Raw genomic sequence first — 20263 nt, 5'->3', positions numbered from 1 at the left:
AAAGACTGGTCCACAGCAGGTGCTTATACAGAATAAATATTAGCTGTTTATAAAAGCAAAACAAAAGTCTTTGTCAATTTGTGCCTCTTACCCTCTAACTTAGTTCTGACCATTATTTATTTTTCACCACCCTTCTCAACAGCTTAAAGCACTGTAATATTTATCTCTTTTCAGTTTGAAATAGAATTAAGATGCTGGTAGACTTGCTGAGTTAGTACAGCACTGTGTTTATTATAAACAAATGAAATATACACTCTCCACATTTAAATGTAATACAAGCTACCTTGAATTCAGCTATTTATTAAGAAACATCACAGACACTCCAATACCGAAACAGTTATTTAAACTTTCTTGCATGTTGCAATCAAAATAAGACATCTCAAGTACACAAGTTAACCTCAAAAACTAACTTGGGTATTGCTCGGTTAATAATGGAATTTAGTAACAATTCCAACCGATAACAACGGCCTCTGGATGTGTCCAGAATTCAATTCTTGTGCAGTGCGGTTCTCTGGATTTCTGTTGTCGAAGAATCCAGAAGTTCTATTCTCAGAGGGTTTTCTGTTTGTTAAGCTTGTGGTGTGTCATTATTAACGACCCTTTAGATCCGTTCATCCATGACACGATTTCACTCCTGCAGTCAGCAGGTCTGCAGCTCGTTTTCTGATTAGGAGTACTTTCACTGTTCCATATGATATTTGGTGTTAGCTGTTCATTTGAAACAGGTGTGTCCTGTCATTAACCGTTGAACTACTTCTGCAGGGCAATCATTTGATCTGTTGGCACAAGGCAGCCAGCTATCAAGCAGTTTTATATAGTTTCGACTCCTCCTTTTCCCAGTAATGGTGAGGTATGGTTAATCGGCAAATTGATTTTAATTCCATGTCAGGAAATACTCCAATCCATCAAATATTATTAAAGTTCTGAATTTAACAATCTCATAGCACTGATGGGTAGACTGAGCCTGAGATATAAAGAGCCAGTCATCAGAGGGAATTCCATAATGTTTCTCAAAGTATATCTATTGCTCATTCACTGAGCGCACACTCCATCCTAGACTGCTAAACATCTAAGGCAAAACATCAAACATGGAATAATATCAGATGGGAAATTACAGGCTAATTAGCCTGACCTCAACCGTTGGTAAGATTTGAGTCCACTGTGAAGATGAGATTTCTGAGTGCTTGTAAGTTTACGGTAAAATAGGGCAAAGTCAGCGTGGTTTTTTCAAGGGGAGGTCAACGCGACACATTTGTTAGAATGCTTGGAGGAGTAGGTTAGACCAAGGAGAGTCAATGTGTTATCTACTCGGACTTACAGGACCAGGAACATGTTGTTACAGTTATACAGGGCCATGGTTGATTCTGGGGATGACGGGACTGACGTACGAGGAGAGATGGACTAGGTTAGGACTGTTTTCACTGGAGTTCAGATGAAGGAAGGGGGACATGGCATAGAGACTTTTACAGTTATAACAGGACTAGACAGGGTTGATGAAAGGAGGATGATGGGTGCATCCAGATCCACGGGTCACAGTCTGAGGATTCAGGGTAGACCATTTAAGACAGAGTCGAGGGGACATTTCTTCACCCAAAAAGTGAGAGCCTGTGGAATTCATTACCACAGGAGGTTGCTGATGCCAAAACATTGAATGTATTCAAGAGGCAGCCAGATATAGCATGTAGGGCGAATGGAATCAAAGGTTATGGGGCAAAAGCAAGATTAGATTGGACGATCAGTCATGATCGTGATGGACGGCAAAGCAGGCTTGAAGAGCCGAATGGCCTCTTGCAGCTCCAATCTTCTCTGTTTCTCTAAGGCCTTTGACAAGGTGTTGCACAGGAAGCTGTTGAATAAGATAAGAGCCCATGGCGTCAGAGGCAAGGAACTCGCATGGATAGAAGATTGCTTTCTGTCAGATCACCGGAGATTGGGGATAAAAGGGTCTTTCTCAGTATGGCAGCTGGTGACTGGTAGTGTTCTGCAAGGGTCGGTTTTGGAACCACAACTTTCACTTTATACATTAACAATCTGGATAAAGGAACTGAGGGCATTCTAACTCAGTTTGCAAATGATACAAAGATAAGATGGAGGGACAGGTCGTACTGAGGAAGTAGGGAGGCTGCAGAAGGATTTAGACAGGTTAAGGAAATGAGCAAAAAAGTGGCAGATGGAATAAAATGTGGAAAATGTGAGGTCATGCATTTTAGTACATAGAATAGAAGCATGGACTATTTTCTAAATATGGTGAAAATTCAGCAATCTGAAGTGCAAGGACCTTGGGAATGCTCGTCAAGTAAACTTGCAGGTTGAGTCGGTCGTTATTGTTGGCATTTACTTCAAGAAGGCTATAATATAAAAGCAGGGATGTACTTCTGAGGCTTGAAGAGGCTGTAGTCAGACCACATTTGGAGTATTGTGAGCAATTTTGAGCCCCATATCTCACTAAGGATGTACTGGCCTTGGAACAGGTCCAGAAGAGGTTCACAAGAATGATCCCAGGAAAGAAAGGCTGAACATATGAGGACTCTGGGTCTATATCCATCAGTTTAGAAGGATCAAGGGGGATCTAATTGAAACTTATAGAATACTGAAAGGCCTGGACAGAGTGAATGTTGAGGAAATGTTTCCATTAGCAAGAGAGACTAGGTCCTGAGCGTACAGCCTTAGACGAAAGGAAAGACCCTTTAGAACGAAGATGAAGAGAAATTTCTTCAGCCAGAGTGGGCAGCACAGTGGCTCAGTGGTTAGTAGAGGTCTCACAGCACGAGGGACCCAGGTTCGGTTCCAGCCTCGGGTAACTGTCTGTGTGGAGTTTGCACATGCTCCCAGTGTCTGCATGGATTTCCTCTAGGTGCTCCAGTTTCCTCCCACAGTCCAAAGATGTGCAGGTTGGGTGAATTGACCATGCTAAATTGCCCATAGTGTTAGGTGGATTAGTCAGGGGTAAATATAGGGTCGGGGAATGGGTCTGGGTGGGTTACTCTTCGGAGGGTCGGTGTGGACTGGTTGGGCTGAAGGGCCTGTTTCCATATTGTGGGTAATCTCATCCAATCTCATCAGACAGTGGTGAATCTATGGGATTCATTTCCACAGAAAAATATGGAGGCCAGGTCATTGAGTATATTTGAGACTGAGATAGATAGGTTCTTGATTGTTAAGGGGATGAAAGGTGACAGGAAGAAAGCGGGAAAATGGGGTTGAGAAACTTTGTAACCATGATCGAATGGCAGAGCAGACTTGATGGCCTCAATTCTGCGCCCATGTCTTATGGTCTTATCAGGGCTAAGTCATTCTTTGTGTTGGATAAAAATCAAAGGTTTCCAGAACCATGTACATCAATAGCAAATTCCACGAAGTGATCAATGTAGTCAAAAGCATTGTTTCAGTTTCTAACACATTCGTGAAGTGTCTGATCCTATATTGGAGAACTTGAGAGTTGGTTAGAAGTTGAATATTTCCCTTTGTTCAATAAAAATGTAAAGGAATTTTTCAGACACAGCCTGATTTGATTTCAGGAAGGCTCACTAGACCCGAAATGTTAACTTTTTTTTCTCTTCACAGATGCTGCCAGACCTGCTGAGATTTTCCAGTAACATTTTTTATGTTTCTGATTTGATACAATGTATTATTGTCACATGTATTTTGTTGCAAATACAGTGAAAGTGTTGTATAGTGTCGTCACTCTCTGGCGCCATCTTCAAACACAGAAAATAAATCCAAGCATAGAAAGTAAAGGCAGAAAATAAACAAAGTTCAACTCAGCTCGAAAGCTCACCCACGGTCCTGGATCTAGGCGCTCCCCAACTCAGATGCTGAGACCAACACAGACACAAAGCAGTCAGCCAGCTTTGAGTTCCTTCACCACACCGCTGCTGCTGAAACAGAGTCACCATTCTTCGGCATCATGAGCCTACCAAGAGTCCTTACTGGGCTAACCTCGCTAATGCCACCACCACTGATGCCAGTGGTCTGCACCGGGCCCAAATTCAATTCCAATACAGCTGACTCGAGTCTACGCTGCCGCCTGACTTTGCTGATGCAGCAAAGTATGGTATTAGATCTCAGACTGGGCTCAGGTTTGGCTCCAATGCCAGGAATCCAAAAACTCATCACAGGTTTGTGCTTGACCCACATTGCCACCGTTCTTAATCAGAAGGTAAGCTCATTAAAAAATAACAAAGAAAAGGATCAAGGACTAAAAGTGGACGAGTCCTGGCCTCAGGAGTCCAAATGCTACCTACTACCCCGCTGCCATCTTGAATGGGTCCCCATTAGCAGCTATTCATTGTGCCAGACTGACCTTTACACACTGCTTTGTCTGACAATCTTAAAACACAAGAGATACAGACACCCAGCATAAATGTTCAAAAACTTAAGCTTTTGAAGCATCCATTTCATATGCAGTACTGAAGGAGCAAAGAGATTTCACCACTACTTAAGGAGATAAAATTAGCAATATTCACTGGCATATTTGTTCCAAATATATTCCAGGTAACAGTGACCTTTCCAGCAAATACTGAAATCAAATTCAACTTCTAGCCACTGTTTGAACAAATCACCTACTGTGCAATGTCTTAGTTACTCTAATTAAGCATAGAAGTCTATAGCACTTGAATAGAGGGACACTCATAAGAAATATATCCATTCACTCAAAGGTATTCGAAGTTTTTTCACACCACTTGTCTCAAGCTCTATCCACTCCCATATTGCAACATACATGGTCAATGGTTTGGTATACAGTGGTTTTTGTACTTGCCAAGTAACATCTCTTATTTAATCTACAAATACATGAGACAATATTCAACAAAGGAACTAGAAGATATATTAAATTGACAGTTCCTCTTTAAAAATAGTTCACTTAAAAGCCATCAATAATGTTTCTGCGAAGTAGTGCAATGCTACGTGTAAGGGAGCAGAATAAAAATGTGATTTGACATGATCAAAAATGAGACAGCACTGATTTAAAGTAATTGCCCAAAGAAACAAATGAGACAAGAAAAAGAGAAAAATTACAAACAGTGTGAACATCTCGATGCACTGCCCAAGGGAGTGCAGTGAAGGCAGATTCAATCAAGGCATTCAGAAGGGTATTCCACTAATATCTAAAACAGGAAGAACATACTGAGTTACATGGAGAATCTGGGGGCATGGAGAATCTGAATGCACTGCAGCAGAAGCATTCAAGCAAGATTCAAGAAAACTGCAGCAAAATGATTAATGGTACATCTTTAATAGGAGAACCACAATGGCCCTAGATTTACCTGGAGCACACTCTGGATCCTCGCCCAGACTTCTGCCATGTCGTACAGTTTGATCTCACTCACATTTGTACTCAAAGGCGATAGAACCATTTGGTGAAGATAGCCAAGAACAATTTTGTGGGCAGCAGCTACAGCATAGAATTTTTCAAACAATAACTCGAGAAGTTCCAGCAACAACCTAGAAACAAAATCAATGTAAAATTAATAAATAAGCTAGCTGTTAATAAAGTACGAATAGCCACTTTCCATTTGCATATTATCCAACCCAGGTCATTTTTGCTACAAACATCATTAATACAGTTATAAAATCTGAATGCTGCAGGAGTATATTTTCTGAAAGAGTGGTGATTAAAACAAGAAATCCTTCCCGAATGGATATTGGGCAGTTTCAATAAATGGGTTAAAATAGACCAACTATTTGAACTCTCAATGACACAAATATAAAAAGAGGTCATTTAGCTGATAATGTCCGCACCATCAAGGGTATGCTCTCCAAATATGCATTTTCAACATTTATTAGAAAATTAATTTTAAACCTCCTTCTATCATTGTATGGGTGTTAATACAGCTGGCGTAAAGTGGTTAACTGATTAAGGTTGTTTTCCAAGAAAAATGACGGAAATCACATTGTCAACACCTAACTGAAAAAGCTAGACAGATTCCATTTAGCAAATGCAGAAAATATTTCATCAGTTACAAACAAGCCAGAGCACTTCATTCTGCTGTATGCAGTATACTTTCCATAAAATACACGTATCAGATTAACTTAGCCTTACTACAGGTAAACAGAAGGTTAGTAATTAATAAACAAAAAATATTTCACAGGGTTCACCTGATTCATGTAATCAATAGTTATAAAGGAAAACTTGCAGAACTTTACAAGTCATAACTATTGTCGTTAATGACTAATGCAATTACGTGAATCTTTTTGCCAACAATGACACAGAACACCAATGACAATTGAATTTACCACTGAACTGAATAAAGTCACAAACCAAGAGAGAAAAGAGTTAACCTATTAGCTCCAGAAGTGCTGATAGTGAAATCAAGCCCTGTTCCTGTATCATATCATACCATACTGCAAACCTGCTTACAAACATTTCTGACTTGGTCTAACAATTTTACAAGTGAACTCAGCAAATTCTGCACCTGTGAAGTAACATCTTAAGTATGTAATAATATCAGAACAGTAAGACTTAAGAGTCTGGGGACGAAACAGTGAGAAAAATCGAGGTTGGGTACTTCTTCAGTCGACTTCTTCAAAGTGAGATCCTATCGCAAAATTTATATTCAAAAACTTTTTTCCTTATCAAATTCAATATATTCTTCGCTTGCAAAATTCCTCACACTATTACACAGTCACTTTAAACATAGCATCATCAGATTTTACTATAAAATATTTTATTCCCCATCACTGGTAAATGGTATTCCTTCAACAATATATATGCTATGTAGATTTCCACACAGAACACAAACAGATAAAGACTTCTAATCCAATCTGTCAAGAAAAAATATTTTTCCCAAATGCTGAAATAGCCATTCACTGCCCATTTAAATTTTGGGGTATAGGTATGCATAAAGTATCAGTTCTATTTGTAAAGCTCATCAAGTTTCCAAACAATAGGCTAATGAAGTTCTTTATATCCTCTTCACTACCGCTATTTTATTAAGACTGTGAAGCATTAATTTGTCCACTTATATCTTAGCAAATTGTAATCTTATTGACCCTAGGAACATTTCAGCAATGCTCCAATCTGGCTCTGCTAGAATTTACCAGAAAAGGTTAAAAATGGTTGAATAATATTCTGAGCTCAAAAACCAAAAAATCAAAACTGGACAATTACTTCCTTATCAGTCTATGATTGCTCATCAAAATGACAGAAAGGGTTGTCAACAATACTATCAAGAGGCACTTGACAAGGAATAATTTGCTCAATGACACTCAATTTGGGTTCTACCAGAGCCACTGAACTCCTGGCCTTGTGGCAGCCTTGATCCAAATATGGGCAGAAAAGTTAAATTTGAGACAGGAGGTGAAGGCTATTGTCAAATGCTACCTTGATGCTAAGGGCAAAGTGTGGCATCCAGGAGCCTGATAAAAAACTAGAGTCAACACTTATTATGAACGAAGGTCTGCAGGAATGCCAAAAGGCTAATTGAACAGGTGATATATTGATTCATTCATGGATAATTAAGTGACAATTTGGTTCTATAAACATAGGGAATTAGTAATCAGTGGTGTGCAAAACATGGTTAACTGAAATTATGACCAAATAATGTTCAAGCCGAAGTTGGCATTCCACCCATCAAATCTTGTTTGATCTGATGATCCTCACCCCCATTCTCCTGCCTTTCCCCATTATCCTTGATTTTCTAAACGATTAAGATCTGTGCATCAGCTTTGAAAATGCTGAACAACCCATTTGTACAGTCCTCTATAATACAGAATTCCACAGCTTCACTATCCTGAGAAATGTTTTTCCTCATCTCTGCCTTTAATGGGAGACCTCTTACTCAGAGATCATGTCCTGCTCAATTATGCCTTTTTTTAACATCTACCAGTGCCAGCAAATGACCCATTTTGTTCCGAATGCTGTGTGCTGTCAGATAGACTGCTCTTAATTTTGCTTTTGTTAAATCACTAACCTTGTTTCTTGAGCTTCCTCCTTTTCATAACCAGCTTTATTTTTATTCGATCTAAAGTTGCTCTCAGGTTCCCCATTTTCTGGCGGGTTCATTTAAATCCCACAACAACATGAGCAAGCTTCCCTGCCTGTCTTGCTCATCTTCCTTATACAGGTTCTACCTATTCTCGGTTTCTACAAATCCAAAGCCCTGCCCCTTGCATCATGTATTTAACCATGTGTTCATGTGCTCATTTTGCCAAGTTATATGCTAACGGGTACACAGCATTGGAAATATCCCGCGATCGCTGCATTATAGAGTCACAGAATCAGAGGTGTACAACAGACCCTTCGGTCCAACTCGTCCATGCCTTATGTCCTGCTTGCCAGTCTCATGCTCGCACCCAAAAATCCTACAACAACCATATCTCTCTTTTTACTTGTGACATTAGCACTAATGTGGACCACAACCTCTGGTGTTTCACCCTTGACCAACATAAAAATTGCTCTGCAGTCATTCTGTGACAGGTAAGCAACTGCCAACAGTCTCATATCCCACCCTCTGAAATATAGAGCATAGAACAAAACAGCACAGTACAGGCCCTTCAGCCTTTGATGCTGCGCCGAACTGCGAAAGTAATCTGATGCCCATCTAATCTATGCCGTTCCATTATTATCCATATATATGTCCAATGTCCATTTAAATGCCCTTAATGTCAGTGAATCTACTGCTGTTGCAGGCAGGCAGTTCCATGACCCTACTACTCATAAGAAACTACCTGATATCTGCCCTAAATCTATCACTCCTCAATTTAAAGCGACGTCCCCTTGTGTTAGCCTTCACCATCAGAGGGAAAAGGCTCTCACTATCCACGCCATCTAACCCTCTGATTATCTTATACGTCTCGATTAAGTCACCTCTCAACCTCTTCTCTCGAAAGAAAACAGCCTCAAGTCCCTCAGTCTTTCCTCCTAAGACCTTCCCTCCATACCAGGCAACACCCTAATAAATCTCCTCTGAACCCATTCCAAAGCTTTCACATCCTTCTGGTAATGTAGTGATCAGAACTGTACACAATACTCCAGGTGCTGCCTTACTAGTGTCTTGTACAGCTGAAGCATGACCTCGTGGCTCTGAAACTTAACCCCCTGAACAATAAACGCCAACACACCATATGTCTTCTTCATCAATTATCTCTTCTCCATCTATCAGTTTGGGCAATGAGGAGCCCATGTAATATTATCTTTTCCCAAAATCCAATCAGTACACTTTTCCAGGACACATTAGAAAAACTTAAGAAATATGAATTTCAGCCTTCTTAATTCATCTCTGGTCCACAGGAGTTCATCGCAGATATTTCAAATCTGATACAAACCATTGCAACATCAGTTCCAATACTGGATGCAATTTTTGACTTCAATCTTCAAAATCTTTTGATTTTGACCAGAATTTAGGACTTCAGACATTTTCCTAATCAACGTTTCCTACTCACTTATGGATTATTTGGGAGTTGAAACTGGGCTTCCTGGCTCAGATATTGGATTGCCACTACAAACACCACAAGTGCCTTTACGAAGAACCATGTCATACATCACATTATCAACACCGACCTGGTAGCTTGTGGTTGTCTGTCTCCAATCACTGTCTCGCAAATTTTTTAATCAATCTGTTCAGAGATGTTGTTATGATACACCTCTGGAACAGGTGAGTCTTGAAACCTGCCTTTCTGGCTCAGAGAGAAGGACATTGCACCACAAGAGCCCCGAATTCAGAGCTTGAAGAGAACGTGAATTGATTTCAAGGGAGTGGAGACTATCAGTCACATGATGAAACTCTTCAAAATGAAGATGTGAAACTGGAGAAATCAATTAAACTCAGATCCATGCACAATTTGGTTGTGTTGGAGCAATCAAAGCCAGATTTAGTACAGCAAGAAGTTGTCCCAGCACAAAGCAAACTTGAAATGCAATTTTCTGACACTGTCATGGTATTTGAGAACATTTCCTGAAAGGTTGCTGGCAGCAGGAAATTTTTTGATCAATCATGACTTAAGTACTAAATGATAAGGCACTGTGATCAAACATGTCACTGTGTCAAAGAAATAACAGTCACAAATAATAATCCCTACCAGTTTTTTTTATTAAAGTAAGATTAGAACGTAAAACAAATAATTTGAGCAATGGTTTGCAAAATATGCTGAAAAGGTGACCGCAAATTTTCACAGACTAATGTGTATTGATTTCACAAAGTATTAGTATGATTACTGCCAAAATTTCTGTGCCCCTTCCCATCTCTCAGTTATCGCACTATTACCTGGGTTGATTCTCTTGTGAGACAACTTCACCTCGTTGATAAGCATGATCTGCGACCTGGGTTGTGGACCTTTTCACAATCTGTTCCAGTTCTTGATTGAAGCGTTCTTTAATACCTTTGATTGTTTCAGGAATCTTTTTCAGCTTTGCCAGGGCTTTTATCAGAATGCCCATAAAAAGTATGCTGTTCTCCTCTGGATCACATTCTGGGTCCTCTTTTATATCTTGGAGGTTTACCTCTTTCACTGTTAAAACAAAACAAGTCAATTAAATAAAACAAAATGCAACATTCAGTTTGGAGCTTCTTTAGAGGAACGTTATTTCCCTGGACTTAGCAGTCCAGTGTGAATAAATAGTGTTTGCCATCACCGATGCTGCTCAGAGTATTCATAGGCTTAACAGTAGTTATTTGTGGTTGACCATTTTTAGAACACCCTCTCCATGGTACCTGTCCAGTGCACAGGTCGGGCAAGCAAGACAGTGGCTCATCTAGAAATCAAAACATCCTCATTGGGGCTAATGGAGCCTAAATCAAAGTTGATACTAGGAAATAGATTTAATCCATCGTAAAATTATGTACAGCAAACTGAAAGATTTTTTTCCCCCAGTGTGTACTTAATTACAGAGCCAAACAATAGTCTTGTCCACAGATAAATGAAATTATTTATGCACAACTTCAAGTTTAGTCAGTGAATTACGATCAAAGTCATTGATGAGAAGCACCAGAGCTGCCGCTTGGATGGTCTTAGCAACCCAATGGATGCTGACTGAGTGGTTCAGAAATGCTTTGAAAACACCTGTTGTCACCATGAGAGAAATGAAGCGAGGTAGAGAAGCAATAGGGTCTACAATGACCAAAATTCTTTTCTGTGGTGGAAAAATTCTCTGAGAAAATGGTCATTGGTTCTCATCTGTTCAATAAAAAGACCGGAAACTAAGGATTGGCATAAGTGAAAAGACTTTTATAAAAACGTTCAAGTTCAAAACTCCAATATGAATTCAATTCTGAAAGAATCAGACTCCAAACATTTCTAATTTAAGGGCAAGAGGGAATCTGCTTGGTAGCGATTATGACGGCATTTCCAGCAACAGTTCAGTTACAGCAGAAAACAACAGTCCAAGCCTCACGTGGCACATTTCGTGGCTAACTAATGGTTTATGACAGCACCTTTGCACCGTAACAGACAAAATGTGAAAATACAGCACATGGAGAAACGGGCTGACCCAACAGCAATTACGGGACTCTCTCATTTAACTAAGCATGAACAAACTTTATAAGTTGGCAGTTCCACTCACTCCACAGTAATGATGACGTTCTTCACTGGAACTCAACCTAACATTCATAACAAAATTCCTGCACAAAATCCAAGATGATAGAGCTCCTTAGGTTCTACAATACACTAGTAAATCCTTACCACATTTGAATGCAATAAAGATGCAAAGAGCAAAACAGAAACTGAAAAACAAAACTGTTGGACAAGTAAATGGAATCATATATGCCGTAAGATACATTGTAAAGAGTAAACAACTGATATCAAAGCATACGTGAAAACACTTAGCCTATCAAGAGCCATCCTTCAACAAGAGATACACAACTGAATCAAATTTTATCCTATCTATTTTACTTCCCAAAACAAAAGTTCCTCCAAACTATTCACCTCCATGACACTTCTATCAATTTCACTTCAATTGGCCAAAACGAGGCAACTCATGAACCACTTCCATAGTTATCAATTTCAAAATCAATCATTACTGCATTTTGATGTTCCATTTATTGTGGACTTTAACAGCTGGAAGGTAGCATTTTAATAGAAAATAGCTCAACAATGTTGGTACAGAAGCTTCCCAGAATGCTAGCGTATAACCAATCAGACCCCGGGGATTTATCCAACGTTTTGTAATTTGAGACTTCCAGCGCGACCTCCTCTGTAATATGGACATTCTTGAAAATGTCGCTATTTATTTCCCAATGCTCACCATCTTGCATATCATTCACCGCTGTAAACACTGATGCAAAAAAACTCTGCTGTCTTCTCCAACTTATCACATAGGCAGTCATATTGATCTTTAAGGGGCTCTATTCTCTCCTGAGTTACTCTTTTGTCCTTAATGTATTGATAAAATCTCTCTGGATTCTACTTCATTTGTTAAAGCTAGCCCACCCGACTTCCCTCTTTTGTGCACTTCTACTGCTTTGGACACTTCTGGGGAATCACTAGATTCTTGCTGGCGAAACATGCCATATGCTTCTTTCTTTTTCTTGAAGAAAACCTCAATTTCTCTAGTCATCCAGCATTCCCTCCTCCTATCAACCTTGCCCTTCATCCTAACAAGAACATATTGCCTCTGGACTCTTGTTATCTCATTTTTTAAAGCTTCCCATTTTCCAGCAGTCCCTCTGTGAATATCTGCCCAGAATTATCTTTTGCAAGTTCTTGCCTAATACCGTCAAAATTGGCCTTGCTCCAATTTAGAACTTCAACGTTTTGATGCTGTCTATCCTTTTCCATCACTATTTTAAAACTAACAGAATTATTGCTGCTGGCCCCAAAGTGCTCCCCCATTCACACCTCAGTCACCTGCCTTGCCTTATTTGCCAACAGTAGAGTCATAGAGTCATAGAGGTGTACAGCATGGAAACAGACCCTTCGGTCCAACCCGTCCATGCCGACCAGATATCCCAACCCAATCTAGTCCCACCTGCCAGCACCCGGCCCATATCCCTCCACACCCTTCCTATTCATATACCCATCCAAACGCCTCTTAAATGTTACAATTGTTGCCTCTTAGGTCCCTTTTATATCTTTCCCCTCTCACCCTAAACCTATGCCCTCTAGCTCTGGATTCCCCAACCCCAGGGAAAAGACTTTGCCTACTTATCCTATCCATGCCCCTCATAATTTTAAAAACCTCTATAAGGTCTGTTCAGCTTCTCCCTGTAGCTCAGATCCTCCAACCCTGGCAACATCCTTGTGAATCTTTTCTGAAACCTTTTAAGTTTCACAACATCTTTCCGATAGGAAGGAGACCAGAATTGCACGCAATATTCCAACAGTGGCCTAACCAATGTCCTGTATAGCCGCAACATGACCTCCCAACTCCTATACTCAATACTCTGACCAATAAAGGAAAGCATACCAAACACCTTCTTCACTATCCTATCTATCTGCGACTCCACTTTCAAGGAGTTATGAACCTGCACTCCATGGTCTCTTTGTTCAGCATCACTCCCTAGGACCTTACCATAAAGTGTATAAGTCCTGCTAAGATTTGCTTTCCCAAAATGCAGCACCTCACATTTAGCTGAATTAAACTCCATCTGCCACTTCTCAGCCCATTGGCCCATCTGGTCAAGATCCTGTTGTAAGCTGAGGGAACCCTCTTCGCTGTGCACTGCACCTCCAATTTTGGTGTCATCTGCAAACTTACTAACTGTACCTCTTATGCTCGCATCCAAATCATTTATGTAAATGATAAAAAGTAGAGGGCCCAGCATCGATCCTTGTGGCACTCCACTGATCACAGGCCTCCACTCTGAAAGACAACCCTCCACCACCACCCTCTGTCTTCTACCTTTGAGCCAGTTCTGTATCCAAATGGCTAGTTCTCCCTGTATTCCAGGAGATCTAACCTTGCTAATCAGTCTCCCATGGGGAACCTTGTCGAATGCCTTACTGAAGTCCATATAGATCACATCTACTGCTCTGCCCTCATCAATCTTCTTTGTTACTTCTTCAAAAACTCAATCAAGTTAGTGAGACATGATTTCCCACACACAAAGCCATGTTGACTATCCCTAATCAGTCCTTGCCTTTCCAAATACATGTACATCCTGTCCCTCAGGATTCCCTCCAACAACTTGCCCACCACCGAGGTCAGGCTCACTGGTCTATAGTTCCCTGGCTTGTCTTTACCGCCCTTCTTAAACAGTGGCAACACGTTTGCCAACCTCCAGTCTTCCGGCACTTCATCTGTGACTATCAATGATACAAATATCTCAGCAAGAGGCCCAGCAATCACTTCTCGAGCTTCCCACAGAGTTCTAGGTTGCAACTGATGAGATCCTGAGGATTTATTCACCTTCATGCGTTTCAAGACATCCAGCACTTCCTCCTCTGTAATCTGGACATTTTGCAAGATGTCACCATCTATTTCCCTACAGTCTATATCTTCCATATCCTTTTGCACAGTAAATACTGATGCAAAATATTCATTTAGTATCTCCCCCATTTTCTGTGGCTCCACACAAAGGTTGCCTTGCTAATCTTTGAGGGGCCCTATTCTCTCCCGAGTTACCCTTTTGTCGTTAATATATTTGTAAAAACCCTTTGGATTCTCCTTAATTCTATTTGCCAAAACTATTTCATGTCCCCGTTTTGCACTCCTGAATTCCCTCTTAAGTATACTCCTACTTTCTTTATACTCTAAGGATTCACTCGATCGATGCTGTCTGTACCTGACATATGCTTCCTTCTTTTTCTTAACCAAACCCTCCATTTCTTTAGTCATCCAGCTTTCCCTATACCTACCAGCCTTCCCTTTCACCCTGACAGGAATATACTTTCTCTGGATTCTTGCTCTCTCATTTCTGAAGGCTTCTCATTTTCCAGTAGTCCCTTTACCTGCGAACATCTGCCTCCAATCAGCTTTCAAAAATTCTTGCCGAATACCGTCAAAGTTGGCCTTTCTCCAATTTAGAACTTCAACTTTTAGATCTGGGCTATCCTTTTCCATCACTATTTTAAAACGAATGGAATTATGGTCGCTGGCCCCAAAGTGCTCCCCCATTGACACCTCAGTCACCTGCCCTGCCTTACTTCCCAAGAGTAGGTCAAGTTTTGCACCTTCTCTAGTAGGTACATCCACATACTGAATCAGAAAATTGTCTTGCACACACTGAACAAATTCCTCTCCATCTAAACCTTTAACACTATGGCAGTCCCAGTCGATGTTTGGAAAGTTAAAATCCCCTACCATAACCACCATATTATTCTTACAGATAGCGGAGATCTCCTTACAAGTTTGTTTCTCAATTTCTCTCTGACTATTGAGGGGGGTCTATAATACAATCCCAATAAGGTGATCATCCCTTTCTTATTTCTCAGTTCCACCCAAATAACTTCCCTGGATGCATTTCCAGGAATATCCTCCCTTAGCACAGCTGAAACACTATCCCTTATCAAAAATGCCACTTCCCCTCCTCTTCTGCCTCCCTTTCTATCCTTCCTGTAGCATTTGTATCCTGGAACATTAAGCTGCCAGTCCTGCCCATCACTGAGCCATGTTTCCATAATTGCTATGATATCCCACTCCCATGTTCCTAACCATGCCCGGAGTTCATCTGCCTTCCCTGTTAGGCCCCTTGTATTTAAATAAATGCAGTTTAATTTAGTCGTCCTACCTTGTCCCTGCCTGCCTTGACTGTTTGACTCACGTCTGTTCTCAACTGTACCCGTCTCAGATCGATCTCTTTCCCCCCACCTTACTAGTTTAAATCCTCCCAAGCAGTTCTAGCAAATTTCCCTGCCAGTATATTAGTCCCTTCCAATTTAGGTTCAATCCGTCCTTCTTGTACAGGTCACTTCTACCCCAAAAGAGATTCCAATGACCCAAAAATGTGAATCCTTCTCCCATACACCAGCTCCTCAGCCATGCATTCATCTGCTCTATCCTCCTATTCCTGCCCTCACTAGCTCGTAGCAATGGGAGTAATCCAGATATTACTACACTTGAGAACCTCCTTTTTAAATTTTTACCTAATTCTCTGTAATCTCCCTTCAGAATCTCAACCTTTTCCCTTCTGATGTCGTTGGTTCCAATGTGGACAATGACCTCCTGCTGGCCCCTCTCCCCCGTGAGAACATTCTGCACCCTCTCTGAGACATCCTTGATCCTGGCACCAGGGAAACAACACACCATTCTGCTTTTTCTCTCCTGGCCACAGAAACGTCTGTCTGTACCTCTGATTACAGAATGCCCTCACACAATTAATCTCTTGGAAGCCGACGAACCCCTATTTGCATTAGAGCCAGTCTCAATACCAGAAACTTGGCTGTTTGTGCTACGTTCCCCTGAAAATCCATAACCCCCTACATTTTCCAAAACAGCATACCTGTTTGAAATGGGGATATCCACAAAAGACTCCTGCTCTAGTTGCCTACCTCTCTTACCCTTCCTGGAGTTAACCCCATCTATGTGACTGTATCTGAGACTTTCCCCCCTTCCTATAACTGCCATCCATCACATATTGTTGCAAATTCCTCATCACTTCTATCCATCTCGCCAACCGATCCGATAAGATTCGCATCCAACAGCATTTATAGCAGATATAATCCACAGTAACCCTTAAACTCTCTTTATACTCCCACATCTGACAAGAAGTACATATCACTGTAAAGGCCATTTTTGCTCCTTCAAAATCTACAGACCCAGAAAATAATACTGTCTTATTCCTCTACAAACACTGCCACAGGTTAAATCGGCGGCAACACCAAAAATACCTCAAAAAAAAAAAGGAGCAGCTCTTACAGCCAGAAACTTTTCCCGTCCTCCATCTTGGATTACCCAGTAGGTCCAGTTTTGTACCTTCGGTAGTAGGTCCACCCACACACTGAATCAGAAATGTATCTTGACAAACTTCGCTCCATTTGAACTCTTAAGACAATGGCAGTCCCAGTCTATGTTTGGAAAATTAAAATCCACTATCTTTACTCCCCTATTATTCTTTCAGATAACCAAGATCTCCATAAAAGGTTTTTTTTCAATTTCCCACTGACTATTGGGGGTTCAATAGTACAATCCCAATAAGATTATCATCCCTTTCTTATTTCTCAGTTCCACCCAAATAACTTCCCTGGATATACTCCCAGGAATAAGAGAAAGTGAGCACTGCAGATACTGGAGATCAGAGTCGAGAGTGTGGTGCTGGAAAAGCACAGCAGGTCAGGCAGCATCCGAGGAGCAGAAGAATTGACATTTCGGGCATAAGCTCTTCATCAGGAATGTGGGCGGCACGGTGGCACAGTGGTTAGCACTGCTGCCTCACAGCGCCAGAGACCCGGGTTCAATTCCTGCCTCAGGCGACTGACTGTGTGGAGTTTGCACATTCTCCCCGTGTCTGCGTGGGTTTCCTCCGGGTGCTCCGGTTTCCTCCCACAGTCCAAAAGATGTGCAGGTCAAGTGAATTGGCCGTGCTAAATTGCCCGTAGTGTTAGGTAAGGGGTAAATGTAGGGGTATGGGTGGGTTACGCTTCGGCGGGTCGGTGTGGGCTTGTTGGGCCGAAGGGCCTGTTTCCACACTAAGTAATCTAATCTACATGCAATCAAAGCAAGTAATCTGATGCTGCTGTGAGGGACAGAGGAGCCTCAGCTCTTGACCTTGTCAAACATGTATGAGGTACTTGCTCTCTGTGTGGAAGAGGAAAGGGCTGCAGATTGGATGAGCCAACTAAACACTGCACCATAGTACAGGAGGCCATTCAAGAGGGGGAAGCAAAAAGAGAAGTGGCAGTTGTAGGAGATTCTATAGATAAAGGAATAGATAGTATCTTTTGTAAGCAGGATCGAGCATCCCACGTGGTGTGCTGCCTGCCTGGTATCAGAGTAAGGGACATCTCTGAGCGGCTTGAAAGAATATTGGAGAGGGAGAAAGAGGACCCAGTTGTTGTGGTCCATGCTCGACTAAACAACACAGGCAAGACCAGGAAAGGAGGACTTATTCTGACATTATCAGGAGCTCGGAACCAACTTAACGAGCAGGTCCTCAAGTTTGGGGTTTTAATTTCTGGATTGTTGCCTAAGCCATGTGCAAACTGGCATTAGGACACAACAATAAGGAAAGTAAACACGTGGATAAATGAGTGGTGTGGGAAAGACGGATTCCTTTTCATGGGGCACTGATATCAATGTCGGAACAGGAGTGATCAGTATTAATAGGATGGTCTCCACCTGAACCGAGCTGGGACCAATTTCTGGTGGAAGTGGTAAATACGCTGGTCAACAAGACTTTAAACTAGAAAGTGAGGAGGGAATTGAGGGATGGGGGGCAGTGGGGAAGGGTGAAACAAAGCAGCAGGTTAACATCTGTAGAGGGTGATTCAACTGTGTGGAAAACTATGATTTTTTCAAGTAGTAACGAAGCGGACTGATGAGGGCAGAGTGGTGGATGCAATCTATGTGGTAGTGAGTTTTGAGAAAATTTGTAGCTCACGTTGAGGTTCTGGATGTAGGTTTTCGTGCTGAGCTGGAAGGTTCATTTTCAGACATTTCGTCACCATACTAGGTAACATCATCAGTGAGCCTCCGGAAGAAGCACTGGTAGTATGGCCCACTTTCTATTTATGTGTTTCGGTTTCCTTGGGTTGGTGATGTCATTTCTTTTTCTCAGGGAGTGGGAAATGGGATCCAAGTCAATGTGTTTGTTGATCGAGTTCCGGTTAGAATGCCATGCTTCTAGGAATTCTTGTGCATCTCTCTGTTTGGCTTGTCCTAGGATGGATCCGTCATCCTGGTCAAAATGGTGTCCTTTCTCATCTCGAAATGACTGCCAGATCATTCAGACTTCTTGGCATCATGGTAGCCCACAAACCCACCAACACACTAAAACAAATTCACTAAATGAATTTGAAAAACCCTATGCAGACAACAAGCAAAACTAATGTCATTTACAAAACAGCTTGCAAGAACTGTAACAAACACTACAAACGGGCAGAAAACTAGCCACCAGGGTACATGAACATTAACTAGCCACAAAAAGACATGACCCACTCTCACTAGTATCCTGACATACACATGAGGAAGGACACCACTTCGACTGGGACAACATATCCATCCTAGGACAAACCAAAACAGAGACATGCACAAGAATTCCTAGAAGCCTGGCAATCAAACTGGAACTCAATCAACAAACACATCGATGTGTCCAAAGATGTGCAGGTTAGGTGAATTGGTCATGCTTAATTGCCCGTAGAATTATTTCTTGGGAATGGACCTGGATGGGTTACTCTTCAGAGGGTCATTGTGGACTAACTGGGCCGAAGGAAATCTAATCGACTTGGATTCCATTTACCACCCCCTGAGACAAAGAACAGGAAATTACATCACCAACCCAAGGAAACCTAAACACAAATAGCAAGCAGCCCAGACCACCAGTGCGTCATCCGGAGGCTCACTGATAATGTTAACTCGTATGGTGACGAAATGTCTGAAAACAAACCTCCCAGCTCAGCAAGCCAATTTACAGCTGTAATCTATATGGACTTTAGTAAGGAGTTTGACAAGGTTCCTTGTTGTAAACTGGTTAGCAAGGTTGGATCATGTGGAATACGGGGAGAACTAGCCTTTTGGATAAAGAACTGGCTGAAAAGGTAGGAGACAGAGAGTGGTGATGGAGGGTTGCTTTTAAGAGTTGAGGCCTGTGATCAGTGGTGTGCCAATGGATCAGTGCTGGGTCAAATGCTTTTCATCATTTATATAAATGATCTGCATGTAAACATAGGAGGTATAGTTAGTAAGTTTGCAGATGACACCAAAATCAGAGGTGGAGTAGACACGAAGGAGGTTACCTCAAGGTACAACAGGAGTTTGATCAGATGGGCCGAGGAGTGGCAGATGGAGCTTAATTTAGATAAATGTGAGATGCTGCATTTTGGAAAGGCAAATCGGGGCAGGACTTGTACATGTAACGTTAAGATTCCGAGAAGTGTTGCTGAACTAAAAGAGACCTTTGAGTGCAGGTTCATAGTTCCTTTGAAGTGGAATCCCTGGTAGATAATATAGTAAAAGCAGCATTTGGTGTGCTTGCCTTTACTGATCAAAGCATTGAGTATCGGAGTTCAGAGGTCAACATGCAGTTTTCCAGAACATTCGATAGACCACTTTTAGAATATTGTGTGTAATTGTGGTCTCCCTGCTATAGCAAAGATGTTGTGAAACTTGAAAAGGTTCAGAAAAAAATTATAAAGATGTTGCCAGCATTGGAGGGTTTGAACTATAGTGAGAAACTGAATAGGCTAGGGTTGTTTTCCCTGGAGCAGAGGCTAAGGCGTGACCTTATTGAGGTTT

General features: G+C 41.4%; 1 protein-coding gene across 1 annotated transcript in view; it reads right to left on the bottom strand.

Annotated features, from left to right (window-relative positions):
* The window catches only part of exoc4 (exocyst complex component 4), a 604047-nt gene that overhangs the window by 502100 nt on the left and 81684 nt on the right, over positions 1 to 20263 (bottom strand). Inside the window, exons 5-6 of the mRNA XM_043714034.2 lie at positions 10203 to 10446; positions 5265 to 5442 (exon numbers count right to left, since the gene is read on the bottom strand). Of these exons, the coding sequence (XP_043569969.2) occupies positions 5265 to 5442; positions 10203 to 10446 (422 nt within the window). The remainder of the gene's footprint in view (positions 1 to 5264; positions 5443 to 10202; positions 10447 to 20263) is intronic.

This window comes from Chiloscyllium plagiosum, unplaced genomic scaffold, assembly GCF_037043375.1.
Source record: "Chiloscyllium plagiosum isolate Xiang-an unplaced genomic scaffold, Cpla_swu_hap1 HiC_scaffold_23, whole genome shotgun sequence".
Classification (NCBI taxonomy): Eukaryota; Metazoa; Chordata; class Chondrichthyes; order Orectolobiformes; family Hemiscylliidae; genus Chiloscyllium; species Chiloscyllium plagiosum.
Note: the sequence above shows the minus strand (reverse complement) of the source record. Positions and strands in the feature narration are given on the sequence as shown.